The 19,537-nt window shown below is 34.7% G+C and overlaps 1 protein-coding gene across 5 annotated transcripts in view; it reads left to right on the top strand.

Moving 5' to 3' along the window:
* The window catches only part of SDCCAG8 (SHH signaling and ciliogenesis regulator SDCCAG8), a 261,720-nt gene that overhangs the window by 38,907 nt on the left and 203,276 nt on the right, over positions 1 to 19,537 (top strand). For all 5 annotated transcript variants that reach the window (XR_009565641.1, XM_030868562.2, XM_030868561.2 and 2 more), the window contains 3 exons: positions 57 to 197; positions 8,692 to 8,756; positions 11,495 to 11,683. Coding sequence is in view for 4 of the 5 variants with exons in the window: in XM_030868562.2 (XP_030724422.2) it covers positions 57 to 197; positions 8,692 to 8,756; positions 11,495 to 11,683 (395 nt within the window). In the remaining variant the exon portion in view is untranslated. The remainder of the gene's footprint in view (positions 1 to 56; positions 198 to 8,691; positions 8,757 to 11,494; positions 11,684 to 19,537) is intronic.

The following is a 19,537-nucleotide window of genomic DNA, read 5'->3' as shown; positions in this document are numbered from 1 at the left end:
TGTATATTGATTTAAAGTTAAAGGTTGAATGCAAGTACTTTCACATTTTATTTTAGGGAAATATACAGAATTTTTGGATTACAACAGGTGAAGATTCTAGGGTGGATGAAGCTGCCAAGAGATCATTTTCCCATGGCAATGCAGATATTATCAAAGCTGCATCTGCTAGTGAGGCTGAAAAATGGAAACTAGAACTGGTGAGTATTTGGGTACTTTTCTCTTAGGCATCTACTTTTTTGGGTACTTTTTTATTGTGGTAAATATATATAACACAAAATTTGCTATTTTAACCATTTAAAAATTTAAATGTATAATTTATTTACACTAAGTACATTCACAGTGTTGTGCAACATCAACACTATTCATTTCCAGAACTTCTTCATTATCCCAAACAAAAACTCTACCCATTAAACAATAACTCCCATTTGCTTCTCCTTGCAACCCTTGGTAACCTCTTCTACTTTCTGTCTTTGAGTTTGCCTATTCTAGGTACTTCACATAAGTGGAATCAAATAATATTTCTCCTTTAATCTGGCTTGTCTCATTTAGCATAGAGTTTTCAAGTTTCATCCATGTTGTAACATGTATCATAATTTTATTCCTTTTTTTAAAAATTTTATTTATTTATTTTTGGCTGTGTTGAGTCTTCGTTTCTGCGTGAGGGCTTTCTCTAGTTGCAGCGAGTGGGGGCCACTCTTCATCGCGGTGCATGGGCCCCTCACTGTCGTGGCCTCTCTTGTTGCGGAGCACAAGCTCCAGATGTGCAGGCTCAGTAGTTGTGGCTCACGGGCCCAGTCACTCCGCGGCATGTGGGATCCTCCCAGACCAGGGCCCAAACCCGTGTCCCCTGCATTGGCAGGCAGATTCTCAACCACTGCGCCACCAGGGAAGCCCCTCATTTCTTTTTAAGGGTGAATAATATTCCATTGTACATATATACCACACTTTGTTTATCCATTCATTTGTTAATGGATTTGGGGGGGTTTCAGCCTATTGGCTATTGTGAATAAGGCTGCTATGAACATTGATGCACAAGTATCTGTTTGAGGGCCTACTTTCAAGGCATTTGGGTATATACTCAGAAATGGAATTGTTGGATCATTTGGTAATTCTTCATTCTTTTTTCTGTCTTCTTCTCAGACTCAATAATTTCAATTTTCCTATCTTCAGATTTACTGATTCTTTGTTCTGCTGCCCATATCTTCCCTAAAATCTCTTTAGTGAATTTTTCATTTTAGTTTTAGTTGTTTTCATCTCCAGAATTAGTTTGGTTCCCTTTTATAATTTGTTTTCCTGACTTCCTTTAGTTCTTTGTCCATGTTTTCTCTTAGCATTTTGAGCATATTTAAGACAGTTGTTTTAAAGTTTTGGTCTAGTAAGTCTGATGTCTATAGTTTCATAAGCATGGTTCCTGTAAATTTATTCTATTTCATTGAGTGAGCCATGTTTTCCTCTTTCTTTGTATGCCTGGTGATTTTTTTTGTTGTTGAAAATTGAGCATTGAAGTGTTATACTGTGGTAACTCTGGAAATCAGATATCCCATTTTTTTAAGGTTTGTTGTCTTTTTTATTGTTGAAGGCTGTAGTAGTCCTTTTGTTTTAAGAGTTTTCCAAACTATTTCTGTAGAAACTATTCCTTGTCACGTGTGATCATTGAGGTCTCTGTTTCATTAGCTCATAGTCAGCTGATGTTTGACAGATTTCTTTGCCAGGAGCTGAAACAAACAACAACAAGAAAAACACCAAAAAGCCCCCCAAAATAGAAGAACCAACTCTCCAAGTCTTTGCAGTTTGGCTGTGCTGGTCTTCACCATTCAGCTAGGCTTGCTCTGAGCCTAGAGATCAGCCTGAGTGAAAGCTTCAGGTCTTCTTAGGACTTTCCTGAGCATGCATTTTCCCTGGGCTTGTTTGTGGCTTTCTAAATTCCCCCTATACACAGATGCTTTTGAATGTCCTAATTTCCCAAAGAGTCTAAAATAATTCTATTTTAAGATCAAATGATACTTTTAAATCCTCTGATCTGGGTAAAAACAACATCAAAAATGGAATGTTCTAGGGAATATAGAGGGAATCACAGTTCTGCTGTCATTATCATCTACAGGTGTTGTTAGTTTTCAAAAGGCTCTTTCTGGCCCAAATCTCCCTGCTCTTTCTCATTCCCTAATCCAAGCTTTATTCTACTATTTAGGAAAGAGTTCCTTTCTTTAAAAAAAAAATCTGAAAGACTAAATTATATGTTTTTTTCCAGCTGAATAAACTGTAATATCTACTTAATACCCATAGGATTAAGACCAATCTCCCAAGCCATCTACAATTTACTTAAAACTACATTTCCAGACTCACTTCTCACTCTTCTGTCACGTTCACAAGTATTGGCTATAAGCATGCAGACCACTCACTACTTGCTACTTCATAAACTTATTTCCCAATTCCATTTCTCTTTGAAGAATTGACTTTGGTTTATGCAATCATCCCTACCTAAAATGTTTCCTTCTTATCCTCTACATATTGAAATGTTTCCAGCCTGCCAAACTTAGTTCAAGTGTCCCCTCCCATTCTACCTTCCCTGATTACATGCTTCCATTCCTCCTTTTCCCACATTAGAATTATTTTCCCTCTTATGTCTTCTCTTATTGTTCTATTTATAACTATTATAGGTTCTTTTTTTTATCCTGTGTGTGTCAAAGGTCACATCTGTGTGCATTTGTGTGCTTTATATTCCAAATCTTTCTCACTTTTTTCAAGGATTTCACTCTTACACTTACCTCCTCTTGTTCTTGTATCTTTTATCCCTCGTGACTGGTTTATTTTCAGCCAAATATGTGCTTTACTAGCTCCCATCTACAAAGCAAACAAACACAAAATATATTCTCTTCGTCCTACATTTCCTTTGAACTATCACCCAGTTGCTCCCCTTCATACCAACGTCTTTCCAAACAGTTGTCTATACTCATGCCTCTGTTCTTCACCTCCCATTCTCTCTTCAACATACTTTATTTGAGCTTCTCCCCACCTATATTCCCCTAAAATGTTTCTTTTCAAGGTCATTAATAACCTCCACATATCAGTCCTCATCTTCCTGAACCTTGGAGCAGCATTCTGTAATATGTACATTAGTTGATCATACCATCCTTTGATTTTTCTAATGAAACAATTTTTTTTTTTTTTTTTTTTTGCGTTATGTGGGCCTCTCCTGTTGCGGAGCACAGGCTCCGGATGCGCAGGCTCAGTGGCCATGGCTTACGGGCCCAGCCGCTCTGCGGCATGTGGTATCTTCCCGGACCGGGGCACGAACCCATGTCCCCTGCATCGGCAGGCGGACTCTCAACCACTGCACCACCAGGGAAGCCCTCTAATGAAACAATTTAACATAAATTCAGAAAAGTATGCAAAACAAAAATGTACTTAATGATATATCTCCAAATCAACAAGCATATAATTGTCACCTGTAAGATGTCTAACATTACCATGTCCCAGAAGCCCTGTTCATGCCCTCTCCCAGTCACTGCCCCTTCATTCTCTTAAAGCTAATCACTATCTTGACTTTTATGAAAATTGATCTCTAAGCATGATCCCCAAACACTCGAATTGATTTCTGCCTGCCTTTTAAAACATTACATAAATTGAATCACATAGTACATATTCTTTTTTGTCTAGACGTTTTTGTTCAACATTATATTTGATAGATTCATACATGTAGTTGCATGTGTTAGGAGTTTGTTTATTTTCATTGATGGGTCTACTGTATGACTATAACACAATCTATGTATCCATTTTATTGTTGAAAGACATTTATATTTTTTCAGTTTGGGGCTATTGTGAATATTGCTGCTATGACTATTCTTTTATATGTCTATTGGTGTGCATTGTATACATTTACGTTGGGTATGTACCTTGGTGTGGCACTGTTGGTCGTAGTGTATATATATGTTCGATTTGAGAGATAAGGGCAAACTTTTCCAAGGTGGTTTTTACCAGTTTACACTTCTGTCAGCAGCATATGAGTGATACCATTGCCCTGTATCCTTGCCAACACTTGATAGTCTGTTTTTCTGATGGGCTTGTAGTGCCATCTCATTGTGATTTTCATTTTCATTTGTCTGATTACTCATGTGATTGAATATCTTCTCATATATTTATTGGCCATTTGATGTGCTCTTTTGTGAGATGCCTGTTCTAATATCCTACTTATTGTTTTGAATTATCTGACAATGTTTTTTTGAAGTTCTTAATATATTATGGATACAAGCCCTTTGTTAGTTATATCTGTTAAAACATATTTTCTTACTTTTATGGCTTGCCTTGGAACTCTCTTGAGAGTTTTCGTTTTCTCTTTCTTGATTAGAATTTCTTAATTTTAATGTGGTCCAATTTATCAGTGTTTTCCCTTTATTTTTTTAGTGCCTTTTGGTTATCTGTATGTCTTCTTTGGGAAAATGTCTATTTAGGTCTTCTGCCCATTTTTTTTATTGGGTTGTTTGTTTTTTTGATATTGAGTTATATTAGCTGTTTGTATTTTTGGATATTAACCCCTTGTTGGTCACATCATTTGTAGATATTTTCTCCTTTTCCATAGGTTTTGTTGCTGGTTTCCTTTGCTGTGCAAAAGCTTTTAGGTCCCACTTGTTTATATAAAAAGTGTTTCCCTACCCCCAAGTCATGAAGATATTCTCCTATATTATCTTTCAGAAACTTTATAATCTTGCTTTTTACATTTAGAACTACAGTGTACGTGGAATTTATTTTTGTATCTGATGTGAAGTGTAAGGGGTTACTTCTTCCATAGGGTTATTTATATATCACAGCACCACTGTTGAAAAGACAATCATTCGCCTGCCACATTTGTTATAAATCAGGTGTGTGTATGTGTGTGAGTCTGTTTCTGGGCTTTGTGTTTTATTTCCTTGATGTCTGTGCTACTACTTCTTTGTGCTACTACTATTCTGTCTTGATTCTTATAACCCTGCATCTGGTAGACCAAGTCTTCCAACATTGTTCATTGACCTGAAGAATGTCCTGACTGTTTCTTGCCTTTTGCATTTACAAGTACATTTTAGAGTTAATTTGTCAAGTTTCAAAAAGCCATTAAGTGGTTTTGATTGAGATTACATTTTAAGGTATAGGTCATTTTTTGGGGGGGAGGAATTGATATCTTTATAGTAATATATTGTGAAATATTAATATCATGTATCACTCTATTTAGGTCATCTTTAATTTTTGTCAATAATCTTTTATAATTTCTGAGTAAAGGTCTTACACATCTTTCTTTAGAATTAATTTCTAGACTAGTTATGATATTATCATAAACAACATACATATTTAAAATTTTTCATTTTATAACTCCTCAATGCTGGTATAGAGAAAAGCACATGGTTTTTTGTATTTTGACTGATTCCTACTTTATTTTGAAAGTAGTGTTAGCACGGTATTTTTTCCCTATCCTTTTACTTTTAACATAGTTGTATTTTCATATTTAATATGGGTTTCTTGTGGACAGCATATAGTTGAGTTTTGCTTTTTTTTATCCAATCTGACAATATCTTTCCTTTAAATGTGATTATTTATATAATTGGGTTTAAATCCACTATCTCGCTGTGTCTTTTTTTTCCCATCTACTATTTCTTCACCTTTTTTTTTCTGCCTTCTTTTGAATTAGTTGAACATTTTAATGGTTCTATTTACCTCCTTTTCTCAGTCTGGAAAAATCTTTAGCATCAGCTTTCACCTGGTTGCTCAATTGAGCAACCCAGGGTTATTTTTAATGTCTTTTTCTCCCCCACATCTATTCAATCATGAAATTCTGTCAACTTTACATGACATGATAGAAAGCCTAGAAGGGAACATAGGCAAATCATTCTCTGACATAAATTGTAGCAATATTTTCTTAGATCAGTCTCCCAAGGCAAAAGAAATGAAAGCAAAAATAAACAAGTGGGACCTAAAAGCTTTTGCACAGCAAAGGAAACCAGCAACAAAGCCTATGGAAAAGGAGAAAATATCTACAAATGATGTGACCAACAAGGGGTTAATATCCAAAAATACAAACAGCTAATATAACTCAATATCAAAAAAACAAACAACCCAATAAAAAAAATGGGCAGAAGACCTAAATAGACATTTTCCCAAAGAAGACATACAGATAACCAACAGGCACATGAAAAGAGATTGTTAGAGAAATACAAATCAAAACCACCATGAGTTATCACCTCACACTGGTCAGAATAGCCATCATCAAAAAGTCTACAAATAGGGGCTTCCCTGGTGGTGCAGTGGTTGAGAGTCCGCCTGCCGATGCAGGGGACATGGGTTTGTGCCCTGGTCCGGGAAGATACCACATGCCGCGGAGCGGCGAGGCCTGTGAGCCATGGCCGCTGAGCCTGTGCATCCAGAGCCTATTCTCCGCAACAGGAGAGGCCACAACAGTGAGAGGCAAAACGTCTACAGATAATAAATGCTGGAGAGGGTATGGAGAGAAGGGAACCCTCATACACTGTTGGAGGGAATGTAAACTGGTGCAGCCACTATGGGAAACAGGATGGAGGTTCCTTAAAAAACTCAAAATAGAGCTACCATATGATCCAGCAATCCCACTCCTGGGTATTTATCTGAAAAAAATGAAACCTCATATTTGAGAAGACACATGCACCCAAATGTTCATAGCAGCACTATTTACAATAGCCAAGACGTGGAAACAACTCAAGTACCCATCAACAGACAATTGGCTTAAGAAGATATGTTTATATATATATACACATATATAAAATGGAATATTACTCTGCCATAAAAAGAATGAAACATTGCATTTGCAGCAACATGGATGGGCCTAGAGAATATTATACTTAGTGAAGTAAGTCAGACAGACAAATACAAACACTATATCATATCACTTATATGTGAAATCTAAAAAATAATACAAATGAATCTATATACAAAACAGAAATAGACTCACAGACATAGAAAACAAACTTATGGTTACCGAGGGAGGGAAGGAGAGACAAATTAGGAGTATGGAATTAACAGATGCAAACTCGTATGTGTAAAATAAATAGGCAAGAAGGATTTACTGTATAGCACAGGGAATTATATTCAATATCTCATAATAACCTATAATGGAATGTAATCTGAAAAAATGTATATAATTAAATCACTTGGCTGTGGACCTGAAACATATACAATATTGTAAATCAACTATACTTTAATAAAAAAATAAATAAAACAAAATAAAATTTAAGACTTCCCTGGTAGTGCAATGGTTAAGAATCCGCCTGCCAATGCATGGGACATGGGTTCAAGCCCTGTTTGGGGAAGATCCCATATGCCGCGGAGCAACTAAGCCTGTGCACCACAATTACTGAACATGCGCTCTAGAGCCTGTGAGCCATAACTACTGAGCCCGCGTGCCTAGAGCCCATGCTGCACAACAAGAGAAGCCACCACAGTGAGAAGCCTGCGCACCTCAATGAAGAGTAGCCCCCGCTCACTACAACTAGAGAAAGCCCGCACGCAGCAACAAAGACCCAATGCAGCCAAAAATAAATAAATAAAATACATAAATTTATAGAAAAATAAATAAATAAAATTTAACACTAAAGAGAAAAAAATTCTGTCAATTTTACTTTTATACTGCTTTGTACTAAATCTTTTCTATCTTTGTTGCTTGATTTCTCTTGTTCATGCATTTATCTCTCACCTATTGATGTTTATTTGCAATGTCTTCATTTGTGATGATCCCCTTTTTCCACGCTTCAGAGTAATTTAAGATTCAATACTGATAAAAAGATTTCAGTGTCCATCTAATACATCAACTACATAGAGACTTTTATTTAGTTGTATAGACTAAATAAAAGTCTTCATATTTTTATTCTTCTCACTGACCACCTTACCTAATCAGCCCATCTCTATCTACTCTTCCACCTAGCATTCTACGTTCTAGTGATACTGATTGGCCAAATATATAGCATGCCTTCTCCAGCTTCTGTGCCTTTTGCTCTATTGGAAATCATCCTTCAATCTTTGCATCTCCTCCAATGAAGGCTTCTGTACTTCTCTTCAGCTGAATTACAAGTTCCTGCCTTTCTGATTTCATTTTACCTTCTGTATTTTCATTAGAGTAAATTATAAATAGTTGTAATTGTTCATCTGTCTTTCTGTTCCTTCTTAAATCTCCTGGAGGTTAGTGGTGTCTTCGTCGTAGAAACCCAATAAATATATGTTGAATTAAAGAAAAACTGGATATCAGCAGAGGCTTGTAGATTGTATATCACTTTGGTCTGTCGTCCTGTGATTTATAGCATCCTTTTTATCATTCATCCGGCACATATTTTTTTGGTATGTCAGCTATGCAGCAGTCACAATGGGAGATTCCACGAAGATTTGATTCTTGTCTTCATGGACCTTACAGGTTATAATTGGTTTTGCCTAGAGTCACACTTTTTTAAAAATAAGAACTGATGTATGCAATTTTGAAAAAAAATTTTTGTTAGTAATCACCATTTTATGACTCAGTAATTCTCTGCAGGCCTCTGCTCAATAAAAATAAGAGTATTTGGGGTGGACTAGGGAAAGTGATTCCAGAGGGGACACAATGATTTTCCTCTTGGGTAAAAAGAAATGAATTTAATATTAATAATTAAAATTTGCTTATAAAACACAGGGCATGGAGAAATATACTTTTTTTTTTCTTTTCTAAAGGAGAGACTAAAACTTACTTATGAGGAAAAGAGTAAAATCCTGGAATCTCAATTGATGTTTTTGAGGTAAAGTATTATCATCTATTTAAAGTTATTGGCAAAACCATAATGATCTTAAAAATATGTTTGAATGTTTGCTGAAATGCCAGTTTTAGTCAGTATAGGAATTACTTGATGATATTTTATATGCAATATATGAAATTTGCTAAGAATGGTAAAGGATAAGGGGATTTGTGAAGTCCTTTTTCAAATCCCATTTCAAAGAACTGTGAGCTAAGTTATAAATTTTATCCCTTCATCAGTTGTAAAATATTTGTGTTTTCCCATAGAAAAAAGAATCAGAAGCTGCTCTTATGGAAATTATGTTTTTAAAATAAAATAGTATAAATAAAGCACTTTAATTTTCAAATTACAAGCAAGTATTTTTTTCCTCTGTAGGTAGTCTTCGTCTAATTTTTAAATTGCAACAATAATATAATAGTTTGAGTATTTGTATACATGGTGAATTTGAGTATATATGAATTTTCATGTACTTTTTCATATGTTATCAAAAATCTCAATAAAACCTATATATTATAGATTAACCATTAGTGCTTTGTTATATATTATGAGTAGGAAAAGATAGGAGTTAATTTTTTTAAATTAAAGGTTAATTGAAATAGTGGTAATGAAATATTTTCAAGTGGAATAACCTTTAAAATATTTTTATAATTTTATTTTAATAAGTCCAATTTGAAATAAAATTTAACATCTTCCAGGCTGTACATTGTCTAGAGACATAACTAGAGTAATACTAAGAACCAGAACTCATGGCTTTTGTTGCAAATGTTATTATTCATTTATTTTAATATACTCTTATGCTTTTCATGCCTCATAAGGTTGAGGATTTCTCTAGAGATCTTTACTAGAGCTTTCATGAAGAAACCTAAACTTTTAAAAGGTGATCTAATTTTTGGTTTCTTGATTTGCTATATGTTGATTTCTATTGTGTTTTGGTTCTTCAGTTTTTAAAGTGATATATTTCTAGGTCATTATATTTTTGGGAATGTGACTTATTTTGTCTCATTCACAATTCAACTATGCAATCTTTAATTACATTAAAACGTCACTTTGCAATGGACCAGACTTTGTTTCCTGCATTCTTCTGTTTCCTCATTTTCTTTTAGTATAATTTAAGATTATTTAAAGAAGCATTTTCTTAAAGAAAGAAATAAAATCACTACTCTTATAAACTCTGGTTTTATGTTACCTATTTGTTTTTAATTTTCTTTTTGCCATTTCATGTAACTGAATCTACTTGAGTGTTTTGAATTTGAACCTGACAGAAATAGTAATGGAGACTCTGACTTTGGAATGTACTTCTAAAGTTCTTTTTAAGCCTTTGAAAGTCAGACTTTTTCTACATGATAAGTAGAAAGAAAACTTATTATGTTGTAGATATCATCTTGGGAATAGGACATCAACAGCTCCTATTTTTCTGCTTCAGCGTGTCATTAGATTAGCTTTTTTTAACCCTTAGATTTCCTGTAGATCTTTCCCACCTCTCCCAGGCTGTCTCAAAGCCCCCTAAATCCCAAGAGTCGAGGTAGTATGTGACAGCCAGGTGTCTTGATTATTGGCTTCTCCTTTGTGACAGTGAACAAATTAGAATGGCTATAAATCTCTGAATTTAATAGAAACAGCAGAGAGTAGTCTGAGCCAGAGATAAAGTGCCTGCCTTCAGCAGTCTAAGAATTTAAGAACAACTTTTTCCTTTTTAAGTTAGGAAGTTTTAAAAAAATACAACATGAAAGGGATGTGTATGCAAGGAAGCTCAGTTACCCAAGTTGACTTTACCAAAGCTTTTTTGGGCAGGGGGAGGAAAATACAACCCATATACTGGTCTTTTAATCCTTGACAAGTCAACTTGGAGAAAAACCTCATCCAAGAGCTATCCCATTGAAACAAACAAAGAGCACACACACACAGTTCCTCAGCCCTTTCTTTACCAAGTTGCATATTTCCAGCTAATAGCTGCTACTTATGAAATCTTATGTCTGGCAAGTTCTAACTTCTTTCTGTAGCCCACTCTCTTTTGAAGCAGTTCTTTGTAGATTAGATAATGTTTTTTGAATTTTATTTTATTTATTTTTTTATACAGCTGGTTCTTATTATCTATTTTATACATATTAGTGTATATATGTCAATCCCAATCTCCCAATTCATCCCACCACCACCACTGCTCCCCCACCCACTGCTTTCCTCCCTTGGTGTCCATACGTTTGTTCTCTACATCTGTGTCTCTATGGATAATTTTCTTTTTTTTTTACCGAAGAAAAATGAACAGTAATAAATTACTCATACATAAAATCCATTTTCTTTATGTGATCTTTTAAGGTTGTCTTTACAAATTTTAAGGGGTGAACATTTGAAATAGGGTATTTCCCTCAATTCAAGGATATTGTGTTATGTTGCTCCACCCCTTTATTAAGAGAAACTATTTAGGATTTGTGTTTGGAGTTTTATTTTTTTGTGTGGAGATAGGATCCTGTGAAAAAAAAGCCAGTATCAGAGGCAGACTAATCTGTTAAAATCCTAAAACAACTTGAAATTTAATATTTTCAAGGCTCATTTTATTCAAAGTGTCAATTAAGATAATCACACCTACATTTTAGGGCTGTGGTAAGAACTAATAAGGTACTGTATGTAAAGCACCTAATAAGGTAAGCACCAATAAATGATAGTAGTTATTACTATGATGATACATTTAGAAGTAGTATACTTTTACCTGGCCATTTGCTGGAACTTTTTTCCCTTCTTTTTAGGAAAGACCTAGTTGAATATCAGAAAAATTGTGAAGATCTTAAAGAGCGACTAAAGCATAAAGAGTCTCTTCTTGCTGCTAATATTTCTAACCGTGTTGGTGGTCTTTGTTTGAAATGTGCTCAGCATGAAGCTGTGCTTTCCCAAACCCATAATAATGTTCACATGCAGACCATTGAAAGACTGTCTAAGTAAGTATGTTTCTCTATGTGGAGTCTTTGGCAACATGGAAACTCATGTCTTTAAATGGGCACAGTAGTTTTTTATCCCCATGCTAAATCGCATGTTAAGCTTCAAATAAAATGGATTTTAAAAGGTCCCTTCATTGTAGCTTTCTTAAAGACAGACTATGTGGGTTCTGCCAACTGTGTATAGCCATGTCATTTTGGACAAATAATTTTATCTTTCTTGGTTTCAGTCTCATCTGAAATGAGAGAATTGAAGTAGATAAGCTTTATAATTCTGTTCATTTCTATAACTCTATAATTGCAAATCCAGCACTATTCATAACAAAACTGAGTTTGAGAGGAATTCTTTTGATTTTGCCTTATTTTGGATATCCCTGCTGTAGTATAGGTAAAGTGAGTTTTTATCAAGTTTTTATCATGTGACTGTTATGAAGAATATTATGAGTACACTGGAAGAAGGGCCCACTATATCCCATTATTAGTATTTGAGGATCGACTAAGGACAAATTACAAATGAGCTTTTATGGAGTCAAAGTTTTCATCTAGGCTGAAATACTACAGTTTTCTGTGTACATCTTTTTTGTTTTGTTTTCAGTATTCCAGAGGAAGCCCTTTCCTATGAAAATTATATTCTGTAGAAGTTGAGAATTATTATTTAATATACCATCCAATGATGATTTATAGAGGGTGTTCTCTCTCACATGCCTTCTGCTTTTCTCTAAGCTCAAGGTCACCTCTCTCTGTCTGTTGGGTTCATTTAAATAATTCAAACATCACTTCCTCTTAGAAGTATTCTCTCACCAGCCTCACCCCATTTTGTCCTCAATTGATTTAAGGTCCTTCCTCCTGTAACTTTATAATATATTGTGTATACTTGCAGACAGCAACTGTGTTTTGTTTATTTCTGTATCCCTGGCTTCTAGCAGAGTACCTGGCCTACAGGCATTTTGGTATTTATTGCTTAACGTCAGAGATCGTCTAATTGGAACTGGTGTCAGGAGTCGAAAGACTTGGTCAATAAAGTTGGTTTTGAACTTTGGACAAATGACTTTACTTCCCTAAGTTTGGAGTCTTCTTTTGTTTGGGGGAATAATACCTACCTTTTGGGATTATAGATGCAGCTTAGCCTTGTGACTAGAGCACTAGCTTTTGAGTGAATCTGCCTGGGTCCATACTTTGGTTCTACTGATAACTTACTATGTAACCTCACAAAAATTACTTAATTTCTCATGCCTCAATTCCCCCATTTGAAAATGGAGATAAAAGTACCTAATAGTGTTATATTTGAGGGGACATTGAAAGAATACCTATATAGTGCTTAAAACAGTTCCTGCCATATTGTAAATTCTCTATAAATAATAAAACCCTTCTGTACCTCGCATACTTTAGAAGCAGTCAAAATGTCTGGTAGCCATGGTTTCTACATATGACTAACCTATTGTCTGTTGTATAAAAACTGAATTTCTCCAGTGGTAGTTTTCATGATCTACAGTGGTAGTCCTGCTTTTTGTTAAATATTCTATTAATTCTTAAATATATTATTAACATATATATTTAACATAATGACAATTTATTAAGTATGTTAAATATATTTTCAGATACAAGTAACGTGTGGTAAACATTTCTTATATGCCAAGGACTGTGCCAGATAATTTAAAAACATAATCTCTTTTAATCTTAGTAAAGCATTGGTGAGGTAAATACATTACCCTCATTTTACAACTAAGGAAACTGAGGCTCAGAGAAGTTAAAAATTTGCTTGTTTATATTTGAAAAAAAGAACGGAATCATACTTCACAAAAGTAAATTCAAGATGGTTTAAAGACCTAGATATGATTCTAGACTACAAAAGTATTAGAAGAAAATATAGAAAAATATCTTTATGGCCTTGGGCTAATTAAAGTTCTGAGCATGACGAGGGAAGTGAGAGTCATAAAGGAAAAAAAAAAACTTGACTCCATTAAAACAAAACATCCTTATGATACAATATTACAAACTAAAAAGATGGGAAAATATTAACATTTTATATAACAAAAATTTTGGTACAATGTATAAATAATTTCCTTTGAAAGAAACAGAAAAGAAAAACTGCCCAGTTGCAAAATGGATATAGATTAGGAACTGGTAAGCAATAAAAGAGGAAGATAATACACGAGGAAGTACTCATTCTTTTTTTTTTAATTGAAGTGTAATTGACCCACAATACTATGTTAGTTCCAGGTGTACAACATAGTGATTTGGTAATTCTATACATTTGCAAAATGATCACCACAACAAGTCTAGTAATATCTGTCACCATGCAAAATTATTACAATATTATTAACTATACTCCCCATGCTGTACATTTCATCCTTTTGACTTATTTATTTTGTAACTAGAAGTTTGTAGTGCTTATTCTCACCTGTTTTACTCATCCTTCCAAACCCCTCCTCTCAGGCAACCACCTGTTCGTTCTCTGTATCTATGAGTCTGTTTCTATTCTGTTATGTTTGTTCATTTGTTTTGTTTTGTTTTTCAGGTTCCACACATAAGTGAAATCATATGGTATTTGTCTTTCTCTGTGTGACTTATTTTAGTTAGCATAATACCCTCTAAGTCCATCCATATTGTTGCAGATGGCAAGATTTTATTCCTTTGTATGGCTGAATAATATTTCATTGTTTATGTATGTGTATATACACACATACATCACATACTCTTTAATCCATTCATCTGTTGATGGACATGTAGGTTGCTTCTATATCATGGCTATTGGAAATAAGACTGCAATGAACATAGGGGTGCATACATCCTTTTGAGTTTCTGTTTTTGTTTTCCTCTGAAAAATACCCAGAAGTGAAATTGCTGGATCCTATGGTAGTTCTACTTTTAATTTTTTGAGGAACTTCTGTACTGTTTTACCTAATGGCTTACTAATTTACATTTCCAACAACAGTGCTCTAGAGTTGCCTTTTTTCCACATCTTTGCCAACACTTGTTATTTGTTGTCATTTTGATGATAACCATTCTGACAGGTATGAAGTGCTATCTAATTGTGCATTTTCCTGATGATTAGTGTTGCTGAGCATCTTATCATGTGGCTATTGGCCATCTATTTGAGTTCTTTGGAAAAATGTCTATTCAGGTCCTCTGCTCAGTTTTTAATCAGGCTATTTTTTTATGTTGAGTTGCATGAGTTCTTTGGATATTTACCCCTTATCAGATATGTCGTTTGGATATTAACCTCTTTTCAGGTACATAGTTTGCCAATATCTTCTCCCATTCAGAAGGCTGCCTTTTCATTTTGTTGATAGTTTCCTTCACTGTGTAAAAGCATTTTAGTTTGATGTAGTCACACTTGTTTATTTTTGTTTTGTTTCCCTTGTGAGGAGATATATCAAAAAAATATTGCTAAGACCAATGTCAAAGAGCATACTGGCTATGTTTTCTTCTAGGAGTTTTATAGTTGCAGGTCTTACATTTAATTCTTTAATCCATTTTTAGTTTATATGTGTTTATGGTGTGAAAAAGTAGTCCAATTTGACTCTTTTGCATGTAGCTGTCAAGGTTTACTAACACCATTCACTGAAGAGGCTGTCTTTTCTTCATTGTATGTTCTTGCCTACTTTGTCATAGATTAATTGACCACGTAAGCATGGGTTTATTTCTGGGCTCTCTGTTCTGTTCCATTGGTCTATGTGTCCATTTTTGTGCCAGTACCATATTGTTTTGATTACTGTAGCTTTGTAGTATAGTTTGAAATCAGGGAGTGTGATACCTTCATATCTGTTCTTCTTTTTCAACATTGTTTTGGCTATTCAGGGTCTTTTGTTTCCAAACATATTTTAGAATTATTTTCTCTGGTTCTGTGAAAAATGCCATTGGTATCTTGATAGGGATTGCATTGAATCTGTAGATTACCTTGGGTACTATGGCCATTTTAACAATATTAATTCCTTCAATCCATGAACAGGGGATATCTTTCCATTTGTTCTGCTGTCTTCAATTTCTTTCATTAGTATTTTATAGCTGTCCAATTATAGGTCTTTTACCTCCTTAGTTAGATTTATTTCTAGGTATTTTATTCTTTTTAATGTGATGGGAAATTGGATTGTTTTATTAAATGCTCTTTCTGATAGTTTATTGTTAATGTATAGAAATTCAGCAGATTTCTGTATATTAATTTTGTATCCTAGAACTTTACTGGATTCATTGAAGGCTATTATTTTTTTGATGGCATCTTGGGGATTTTTTACATATAGTATCATGTCATCTGCAAACAATGACAGTTTTACTTCTTCCTTTCCAATTTGGATTCCTTTTATTTCTTGTCTGATTGCTGTAGCTAGGACTTCCAATACTATGTCGAATAAAAGTGGTGAGCGTCAAAATTAAATAAGTTGACTGTGTAGAATAAGTGGAGCTGCAAGTATCATCTCACACCGGTCAGAATGGCCATCTTCAAAAAATCTACAAACAATAAATGCTGGAGAGGGTGTGGATAAAAGGGAACCTTCATACACTGCTGGTGGGAATGTAAATTGATACAGCCACTATGGAGAACAGTATGGAGGTTCCTTAAAAAACTAAAAATAGAATTACCATATGACCCAGCAATCCCACTACTGGGCATATACACTGAGAAAACCATAATCCAAAAAGAGTCATGTACCACAATGTTCATTGCAGCTCTGTTTACAATAGCCAGGACTTGGAAGCAATGTAAGTGTGCATTGACAGATGAATGGATAAAGAAGATGTGGCACATATATACAATAGAATATTACTCAGCCATAAAAAGAAATGAACTTGAGTTATTTGTAGTGAGGTGGATGGACCTAGAGTCTGTCATACAGAGTGAGGTAAGTCAGAAAGAGAAAAACAAATACCATATGTTAACACATATATATGGAATCTAAGAAAAAAAAAAAAAAGGTCATGAGGAACCCAGGGGCAAGACGGGAATAAAGACGCAGACCTACTAGAGAGTGGACTTGAGGGCATGGGGAGTAGGAAGGGTAAGCTGGGACAAAGTGAGAGAGTGGCCTGGACATATATACATTACCAAATGTAAAATAGATAGCTCGTAGGAAGCAGTCAAATAGCACAGGGAGATCAGCTCAGTGCTTTGTGACCAGCTGGGAGGGAGATGCAAGAGGGAAGAGATATGGGGATATATGTATATGTATAACTGATTCACTTTGTTATAAAGCAGAAACTAACATTTGTAAACCAATGCTAACCATTGTAAAGCAATTATACTCCAATAAAAATGTTAAAAAACAAAACCAACGCAGCCAAAATAAATAAATAAATAAATTTATTTTTTTAAAAAAAGAAGAAGAAGTAAGGGTGCCTGTTAAGCAATGATTGGCTGGGGCTTGAAATGATTGCTTAGTTACAAGGAGGGACCTTGAGACCATCAGGTTGCAGGTGGCAGCTGCCAGCAGATACTGTTTTGAGAATAGCTGGTGGTGTCCTTGAGTCTGATACTGTGATAGGGAAGAACAAATCTGACTCCATATAAAATCTGTTTCTTTTACTTTAACCTTTGTATTCTATGGCTTTTGCTTCAAGTTAAGAATGTTGCCTATAGCCTGAAATATACAGGATAGCCCATTCTCAAGGCTCTGACCTTTAAGAGTATAACACTTTTCCATTCATATAGAGATAAAAAGTTGCAGAACAGAGAGTAACAGTTGTTTTGTTGGAGGTTTACAGGAACATTGTGACCTAACCTTCATGGACGAAGAAGTTTGTCCTGCACCAAAGAAGTTTGATTCCTGCACCAAGAAGTTTGCAACAACCAACCTCACCCCTCCCTCAGCTTGCCCTTAAAAATATTTTGCTGAAACCGTTCAGGGAGTTAGGGTTTCTGGGGGGATCAGTCCCCCATTTTCCTTGCACGCCCCTGCAATAAACCTTTCTCTGCTCCCCCCGCCCGCCCCCCCTCCAAAAAGTGGTGAGAGTGGGAATCCTTGTCTTATTCCTGATCTTAGAGGAAATGCTTTCTGCTTTTCACTGTTGATTGTGATGTTAGCTGTGGGCTTATCATATATGGCCCTTATTATGTTGAGGTATGTTCCCTCTAAACATATTTTCTGGAGAGGTTTTATTATAAATGAATGTTGAATTTTGTCAGAAAGCTTTTTCTGCATCTACTGAGATGATCATATGGTTTTTATTCTTCAGTTTGTTAATGTGGTGTATCACACTGATTGATTTGCAGATATTGAAAAATCCTTCATTCCTAGGATAAATCCCATTTGATCATGGTGTATGATCCTTTTAATGTATTGTTGGATTTGGTTTGCTAGTATTTTGCTGAGGATATTTAATTTCCATCTAGGTTCTTCAGTCTGGTTTTGGTGTCAGGGTGATGCTGGCCTCATAAAATGGGCTTGGAAGAGTTCCTTCCTCTGCAGTTTTTTTGGAATAATTTGAGAAGGATAGGTATTAACTCTTCTCTGAACATTTGGTAGAATTCACCTGTGAAGCCACCTGGTCCTAGACTTTGGTTTGTTGGGAGATTTTTTAAATTACTAATTCAATTTCATTATGAGTAATTGGTCTACTCATATGTTCTATTTCTTTCTGGTTCAGTATTGGGAGATTGTACATTTCTGGGAATTTGTCCATTTCTTCTGGGTTGTTCATTTTATTGGCATAATATTGTTCATAATAATCTCTTATGATCCTTTGAGTTTCTGTGGTGTTGGTTGTAACTTCTCGTTCATCTTTTCTATTGTTGTTTTAGTCTCTATTTCGTTTATTTCCACTCTGATCTTCATGATTTCTATCCTTCAGCTAACTTTGGGTTTTGTTTGTTCTTCTTTTTCTACTACCTTTAGGTGTAAGGTTAGGTTATTTATTTGAGATTTTTCTTGTTTCCTGAAGTAGGCTTGTATCTCTATAAACTTCCCTCTTAGAATTGCTTTTGCTGCATCCCATAGATTTTGGATCATTGTGTTTTCATTTTCATTTATCTACAGGTATTTTTTATTTCTTCTTTGATATCTTCAGTGGCCCATTGGTTGTTTTTAGCATATTGTTTATACTCCATGTATTTGTGGTTTTTGTAGTTTTTTTTTTTCTCATAGGTGATTTCAAGGTCAGAAAAGATGCTTGATATGATTTCAATTTTTTTTAATTTACTGAGGCTGTTTCATGTCCTAGCATGCGATCTTTCTTGGAGAATGGAGAGAATGTATAATCTGCTGGTTTTGGATGAAATGTTCCACATATATCTATTAAGTTATTTGGTCTAATGTATCATATAAGGACAGTGTTCCCTTATTGATTTTTCTGTTTGGATGATCTGTCCATTGATTTAAGTGGGATATTAAGGTCCACTTCTATTATTGTGTCAGTAGCTCCCTTTATGGTTGTTAATATTTGCTTTATGTATTTAGGTGCTCCTATGTTGGGTGCATATATATTTATACTTGTTATATCATCTTCTTGGATCAATCCCTTGATCGTTATGTAATGTCCTTCTTTGTCTCTTGTTACACTCTTTGTTTTAAAGTCTATTTTGTCTGATAAAAGTATTGCTGCCCCCAGCTTTGTTTTGATTTTCATTTGCATGGATTATCTTTTTCCATCCTCTCACTTTCAATCTGTGTGTGTCTTTAGATCTGAAGTGAGTTTCTTGTAGGCAGCATATATACAGCTGTTGTTTCTGTATCCATTCAGCCACTCTGTGTCTTTAGATTGGAGGCTTTAGTCCATTTACATTTAAAATAATTAGTGATAAGTCTGTATTCATTGCCATTTTGTTAATTGTTTTGGGGTTATTCTTGAAGTTCTTTTCTGTCCCTTCTTGTTTTGCTATTTTCCTTTTTCATTTTATGACTGTTTTTAGTTTCTTGTTTGTAT

Source organism: Globicephala melas, chromosome 1 (genome assembly GCF_963455315.2).
Source record: "Globicephala melas chromosome 1, mGloMel1.2, whole genome shotgun sequence".
Classification (NCBI taxonomy): Eukaryota; Metazoa; Chordata; class Mammalia; order Artiodactyla; family Delphinidae; genus Globicephala; species Globicephala melas.
This window is presented reverse-complemented; position numbering and strand designations above follow the sequence as displayed.